General features: G+C 40.8%; 1 protein-coding gene across 1 annotated transcript; it reads left to right on the forward strand.

Moving 5' to 3' along the window:
- Positions 1-206: 206 nt before the first annotated feature.
- On the forward strand, positions 207-1,340 carry gpr85 (G protein-coupled receptor 85). Its single transcript, XM_054624939.1, has one exon. The coding sequence runs from the start codon at positions 207-209 to the stop codon at positions 1,338-1,340; it is 1,134 nt and encodes a 377-aa protein (XP_054480914.1).
- The last annotated feature ends 6,216 nt before the right edge of the window (positions 1,341-7,556 follow it).

Below are 7,556 nucleotides of genomic sequence, written 5' to 3' on the forward strand. Positions count from 1 at the left end.
TGCTGATGGGTGGATAATATTTTTCAGGTTTTTATTTTTTTTTATTTTTTTTTAGGTGTGATGAGACAAAGGAACAAAGGATGCCTTAGAGGAGAGGTTGCCTATATGCCTGGAAACCTCTTCAAAGCACACCACCAAATGGATCTAACGCCTCCCCCTGCCACCTCTAGATCATGATACTTGGCTGAAGCTATTCCGCTATCTTTATGATCCCTCCTCCATCTATGGCGAACTATAGCCATGCAGGGGACCACACCATCTTGCAGAATGTCTCTCCTCTCGCCACGTTCCTCAAACTGACCTCTCTGGGTTTCATCATTGGAGTCGGCGTGGTTGGAAACCTCCTGATCTCCATCCTGCTGGTCAAAGACAAGAGCCTGCACCGGGCGCCCTACTATTTCTTGCTGGACCTGTGCGCCTCTGACATCCTGCGCTCCGCCATCTGCTTCCCCTTTGTCTTCACCTCGGTCAAGAATGGATCCGCATGGACCTATGGCACGCTGACCTGCAAAGTGATCGCCTTCCTGGGTGTGCTCTCCTGTTTCCACACAGCGTTTATGCTATTCTGTGTCAGCGTCACACGCTACCTGGCCATCGCACACCACCGTTTCTACACCAAGAGGCTGACCTTCTGGACCTGTCTAGCTGTCATCTGCATGGTGTGGACGTTGTCAGTGGCTATGGCGTTCCCGCCGGTGCTAGATGTGGGGACGTACTCTTTTATCCGGGAGGAGGACCAGTGCACGTTCCAGCACCGTTCCTTCCGGGCGAACGATTCGCTGGGCTTCATGCTCCTGCTGGCGCTCATCCTCCTGGCCACGCAGCTGGTTTACCTCAAGCTCATCTTCTTCGTCCACGACCGTCGGAAGATGAAGCCTGTCCAGTTTGTGCCTGCTGTCAGCCAGAACTGGACCTTCCACGGGCCAGGGGCCAGCGGGCAGGCGGCGGCCAACTGGCTGGCCGGATTCGGTCGAGGCCCAACCCCGCCTACTTTGCTGGGCATCCGGCAGAACAGCAACGCGGCGGGCCGCAGGCGTCTACTGGTATTGGATGAATTCAAAACAGAGAAGAGGATTAGTAGGATGTTCTACATCATGACGTTTTTCTTCCTGGCGCTGTGGGGGCCCTATCTGGTCGCCTGCTACTGGCGGGTGTTTGCAAGGGGCCCCGTAGTCCCTGGGGGCTACCTGACGGCAGCCGTGTGGATGAGCTTTGCCCAGGCTGGGGTCAACCCTTTCATCTGCATCTTCTCAAACAGGGAGCTTCGGCGCTGCTTCAGCACCACACTCCTCTACTGCAGAAAATCCAGGTTACCAAGGGAACCCTACTGCGTTATATGAAGGTTTTGCTGTGTGTTTTTTTTCTCCTCTATGTCTCTATTTCCCTGATTGATCTTGATCTGGGCTCGTTCCCATTGTACAGCGCACTCTCTCTTCTATCTCTCTTCTCTTCATCCTCCAGTTTTCCTGCTGTTCCTCCTTCTCCTAACCCTTGTTTTCAGAGGTAGAAGGTGGACTGCCAATCACGAGGCTCTGCCGGGATGATTGAATATGAAAAGTATCAAACATGGAGGCTGGAGGGAATGGGAATACGCAGGAGGTCTGGATCCCCCTCCTGTGTTTATGTTCTAGTAAACAGACATTTTGGAAGGCCATGCCAATGCAGAGAAGCAAAAAGTTGAAAAAAGAAAAAGAAAAAGAAAAAAGAATGGACAAAACAATAAAAACAAAACCTTTTGCTTTGGATATTTTGAAGATGTGTTATTCTGTGAGGTGTGAAATACATAAACATGAAAAGAAAAAGAAAAAAGTTCAAAAAACAAAGAAACGATACCTCTCAAGGAATCACTGGAAATGTTTTACATTTTACGAGTTGCACTAAAAAGAAGATGTAAAGAAGCTTTTTTTGGTCAACAGTTGCCAGTTGCATTGCAAGGACAACCTTTATTTTTTTTCCAAACTAAACAATGAATGCTTTAATTTGCAACAGACTACACAATCGCTGTAAGTAAAGCAAAACTTGGTGACTGTTGGAATACACCATCACAAGAGGAAAAAATGGTTTTAATGTAAGTGATATCTTTTTTTCATTTACTGGGTGGGGGCTTATCGATGGGGATTTACAATGTGTGGTTTTGAAGTTGCAATTTAAAACTAGAAATTATTTCTTGTAGTTTTACGATCCATATGTCCCTAGTGTCTGGCATTGTTTTTTTCTTATCACCTTTTTACAAAAAAAAGAGGAAATAAAGATGAAATGGTGTTTGGATTTTGAAAAAAAAAGTTGCTATTAAGAACAAAGTTGTGCTTAAAAAAGACATTGAAGAAGTAGTTAAATGTTTCATCATATCCATGTACCTAAACACTATCATATTGTTACAGTATTGCTGATGCCACTCCGGGTGTTCTTGCCTTAATGGTTATGATATTGTCATGTTTCTTGGTTGTTGGGTTTTTATTTTATTGTATTTTATTTCATTCACTCCTAAAAAGTTGCTTTTAAGATGCAAGGGGAGGTTCTTTTTCTTCTTTTTCACATCAATGTGAAGTGCATGTCCATTTTCTAAAAGCTGGTCCACTCCCATGAGCATCACAGGCCATACACTGAGCAGCCCATTTTTATTCTGCAATGGTTTGCTACACCCCACAGAGTGCTCAGAGCACAGGGAGTGTGTGTGTGCGCGTGCGTGCGTGTGTGTGTGTGTGTGTCAGTGAGTGCACGTGTGTGCGTTTCATAGCGCGTGCGCTGCGTGGATCAGACAACAGTCACTTCAAGACCAGAGCCTTAGTATGAAATCTTGCACAATTTGTAAAAAATGTTTTAAAAAAACGACAAAAAAATACAAAGACATTTAAGGCACACCGTCTTGTTTCTACTTTCCCTACATTTGCTCTCTACTGATTGTTTTCAATGACTTACTTTTTTTCTCTTGTGGCCATTTTAATATTTATTATGTATTCTTTTTTGTATAATATAGATAGATTGTGTGTAAGTATGTGAGTCTTTTAGTTTGAAGTCCCGAATGTGAGTAAAGTTTCAGTTAGGATTGCATTTGCTGAAAGTTAACTGTGTAATCTGTTGCTTTTTGAAAATAAAAAGTTTCCATTTTACAACATTCGTTTTTATCCCTCTCATTGGGTGGAGGTCATGTATGGCTACGCTAACAGCTGCAAAACCCCTCAGAGTTGGTGCTGTCATGGTAGTGTTTTAAAATGGTGCTTGGTCAAGTGGAGAATTTGCCAACATCCTCCCCCCTGCAGGTCAAAGATTTGTATCTGTAAAACGTCCTTTTGTCACTTGAATTCATAAGGCTTCATCACAAAACACTCAAATGGCTGGAATGATAACATTGTGATTGCTAAATAATTCTAAACCACCACTGTTATAATGTCCATATTTTGTAGTTATGTGTCCCATGGTCCAATTTCTACAAGGATGTGGCATTTATGTTCATGCTATCGTTCTCTGTGTGAGAATGTGATCAAATGTTTAAATGTGTCTTTGCTGTAACGCAATCTTTTCTGCCATTTGAGTCCTTGGGACATCTTGTCAAAACAGAATCTATGCCAAACCTTGTCATTGAATGTGAAGTGTGTTTGACATTTAATGGGAATAATCTCCATGAATTTATCCCTAGGCACGCTCAACCTTGCAGTTTTTCTTTCTGTGTTAAAGGGGAATACCACTGAATTTGAGATGTAATATATCCGACTCCCATATGGAATAATGGCAAAGCACTCTGGATTAATGAATACCCTTGCATTGAGCCCTGTAGCCACAAATGACATAGTGGTTTGTCCCATTCCCTCATTTTTAAGGTCACATTGATGTGCAGCTGCACTGAAAATGAATTTGGAAACGAGAACTATGGAAATATATACAAATGAAGCCCATTTACCTCTAATGCACACACATCTTGAAATACATTTGCTTCCTTGAATGCCTCAGTAATAAATTAATGTTACTAAATTATAAGGAAAGTTTTTTTGTTTACCTCTTCATACTTTCCATGCAAGGATTAATTTGCTTATTTAATAATAAAGCATGAACCTCTATTTTGTTCAAATAAATAGTGGAATGTAAAAGAAATAAACCCATTGGAGTTGAACAACATTTGAGTTTTAAACCAAGGCTTAAAAAGACCAAGTCATTTTTACTGTTACATTCAGTGGTATTTCTCTGTAAAAGAAAGTGAATACAGTATGTTGACAATGTCTGAAAGCTCATATGTGCATCTGCAAGAATAGAGTGTGAACTGAATAGTACAACATTATAGGCCAATTTTGTACGATCCAGACACCGAAATGTGTTCCACTCTCCTATTTTATATTTTTGAAAAAATCACAGAATTAAATAATGGCCTGAGCCTAGGGCCCTGAAAACATAAAATATGATGCTGAAATTGCTTGTAAACACTCAAGGTAATTGCTTGCAGGTTCCACTGATGAGAAATATCTATTAGGCATCCATTTTCATTACGATGTTGGCAATTACTGTTTTTTTTTTTTACTGTTTTACTTTGGTCATTCCAATTTGGACCCGGTAAGGCTAAGTAAGATGTGAGAGCATTTATAGAAATGTAAAGGAATGTTTAGATATCTCCAAATGCTCTAGTCTGGTTTCACAACATTGTCTTTTTCTTGCTTTTTTTGTCTGTCATGAAACTTGTACAATGCCTCTTGAAATTGATGAATGAGATGATCACAATGGTGAAACAAAAAATATTTTCTGGGATTTTAACTTTAAAGTGGGGCTGAAACTGTGCTGAGACTAGAGCAGAAATTAGTATCTCTTTTGTGTATACTTTAGCCTAATTCAGCATATGCAAATCACAAAGTGTGTCACTTTTGAGCACTGGCCCATTTCCTCGCATGTTCATTTGAGTGTCCCAGTAATTCTGTTTCTCTCCACGTCTGAGGGAAGAAGACAGGCAAAGGTGGTCGGCTTGAAAGCGCTTCATTCTGCCAGACAAGCTCTCACGTTGAACTCTCTTTTCCTCCGAGGTAGCATGTCTCCTGAGGAACATCGAGAAACATATTGTTCATAATCAAAGCAATTAGGAAGCTGTAGTGTGCTGTACCATCTGACTAGGATTGGTTCTTTGCACTTGTTCAGATTGTGGAAAAAAGCGAAAAAGGATCATTTCTTTGTGAGGCAATTATAATGCTTTGCTGCAGATACTTTTCATTTAACAATCAGAGGACCTTTCTATTGGATTTTGGATGCCAATGAATAACACAGCCATCCCTAAATCCATGTCACTTTCCTTGTATCTCAGTGGATCACACAGTTTCAGTTTTTTAATGGACTGCCAATGGGCACTGAAAAAAAGCATCTCACCCTAGCCCTCGTTTGCTGTCTATAATTTGAGTAAATACCATCTGTTGACTGAGAAACATTGGCTTTTATTCTGAAAGGGGGGAGGGATCTCATCTAATGTGAGTCTTTCTGCATTCTTAAGCATTTTCTATCTATGTAATGAACCCCATACCTTAATTAAAGTGCAGTAAGGGTCTGTGCCGAGAAGCACTCAAATATGAAAAGCTGCCTTGAATGGAATGGAGTGGACGACTCAATCTTCTGACAAGCTACTCAGGATAAAAAAAGAATTGCTTTCTGTGTTGGCATCACCCTCCTCTGCATATTTGTTTGATTTTTTGACCGCTTGAGAACAGAGCTGGTAATGTAATGGTTCAATGTGCTTTGCATAATTTCTCCAGAGCGTTCGTTTTGTTTTCTGAAATTACATTTACTTAAAATGTGTGGGATGTTTGGTCAAATGATTTATTCTGTTCTTTGTGTGTAGATGTGTGTCTTTGGTGGTTCAGTGACCTGTGACAGTGTGCGTGGAAGTAGGTTTTCATGCATTCCTAGTCATCAGTCACAGTCAATCCACTATTAGTGTGTCAGAACAGGTTGTGAAGCCACACAGTCCTCTTTCCAGCAGACTACATGGTTAACAGTCATCAAGCTGCAAAGCTGCAGTAGTTTTCTCTCTAATGGCTTTTCAGCTTCACAGCTAATGTGCCTCAGCAAATTGGTAATGATCAAATGAACGATAATGCGATGATCACAAATGTGTGACCGTGTGTCTACATGTGTAGGTGTTACGAACATTTCACAAATTTTGTCTGTTTTTTTGTTGTTGTTTATTTTGCTGCTGCTGCTGCTGTTAGAGTTTAATTCTGCCTTGCTCTGTGTCCATTCATAATCCATTGTTAAATAAATGTCTGCCATTTTCTAAAGCAATTAGATACAATATCCAGAGGCCACGTCTGCCACTAAAACATCTGGGACAGTAAGCAAATCTTTTTACAACCAAGCTGGTTCTCTCTAAAATAGGCGTTTTTTCATGTGGAAAAACGCATGTGCAGGATTTGAAATAACATACATTTTGCTACAAAATCTAAATGTGTGTGTAAATCCTGTACTGCGTTATATCCTGATAATACAGGATGCACCCACGGTAATGAAGAATAAGATGTTGTTAGGAAAATAAGCAGGAGGAGAGAGAGTCCAATATAACACAACATAATAAGGATTTCTGTTCCCCGGGGGGGCGGCCCTTGAAAAAAAATGTTGCTGCATTTATTGTCTGACAGGCTATTACAGGCAGTGCAGGCGTCTGAATACCAATGATCAACGGGATGCCTGATAAAAATTTGCAAGTGGATGAAGATTCCTCCTCGTAATATCCCAGTCTTTATGTCTTCATTTCCTCCCCCGCCTCCCCATACACACACACACCCTCCCAACTCCTGCAGCCCATCATGCGAACGCCTTATATAAAGAATATCCCTGCTTTAAATATTAACTGATTAAATTGCGGATGGAGCTTCAAAGGTTCCGTCCTGCATATTTAAACAGTATTTCTCTCTCTCTCTCTCTCTCTCTCTCTCTCTCTCTCTCTCTCTCTCTCTCTCTCTCTCTCTCTCCTGTAATGTGAGATTCAGTGTTTGAATCATTTCTCTGGAAATTAGCTTGGAGCTAATTTTTGGACTTAGTTCTATCTTTGTCGTCACACCTGTATGCACTAGATGGTATCTCTGGGCTATGCTGAGGTTTCTTCACACGTTCTGTACATTATGCTTTTTTGGATGATGCTATCTTAGTAGAAGTGCTTGATTAGAGGTATTAGATGTTACAAGTTTCAAAGAAATTAACACAGAATAGAAGTTGTTTGGTATGTTTAAGATTTTTTGGAGAATTAACAAAAATGTTCCTTTTTGACACTGCACTGTTTGGTTAAATGAAAAAATGAAATCATTTATTTTTAGAAATACGCTTATTCGCTTTCTTGCAGAGAATTAGATGAGAAAATTTGATTCAACTCTCTACCGTCCGGAGGCCGAGTATGGAGCTACTGCCAGCAGCCGGCTAACTTAGCTTAGCACAAAGACTGGAAATAGGGGGGAACAGCTAGCCTGGTTCTGTATAAATGCAACAAAATCCACCAACAAGCCCCTTTAAAGCTGGCTAATTAACTCTTTATATCTAATTTATTTTATCTGTACTTTAAAAAGTTAAGCGTTGTTTGATGGTGGGCTGTGTGGTTC

This window comes from Anoplopoma fimbria, chromosome 23, assembly GCF_027596085.1.
Source record: "Anoplopoma fimbria isolate UVic2021 breed Golden Eagle Sablefish chromosome 23, Afim_UVic_2022, whole genome shotgun sequence".
NCBI lineage: Eukaryota > Metazoa > Chordata > Actinopteri > Perciformes > Anoplopomatidae > Anoplopoma > Anoplopoma fimbria.

Bases quoted from the DNA above. Each gene is read 5' to 3' on its own strand.
- gpr85 (XM_054624939.1), top strand. From the start codon at position 207: ATGATCCCTCCTCCATCTATGGCGAACTATAGCCATGCAGGGGACCAC.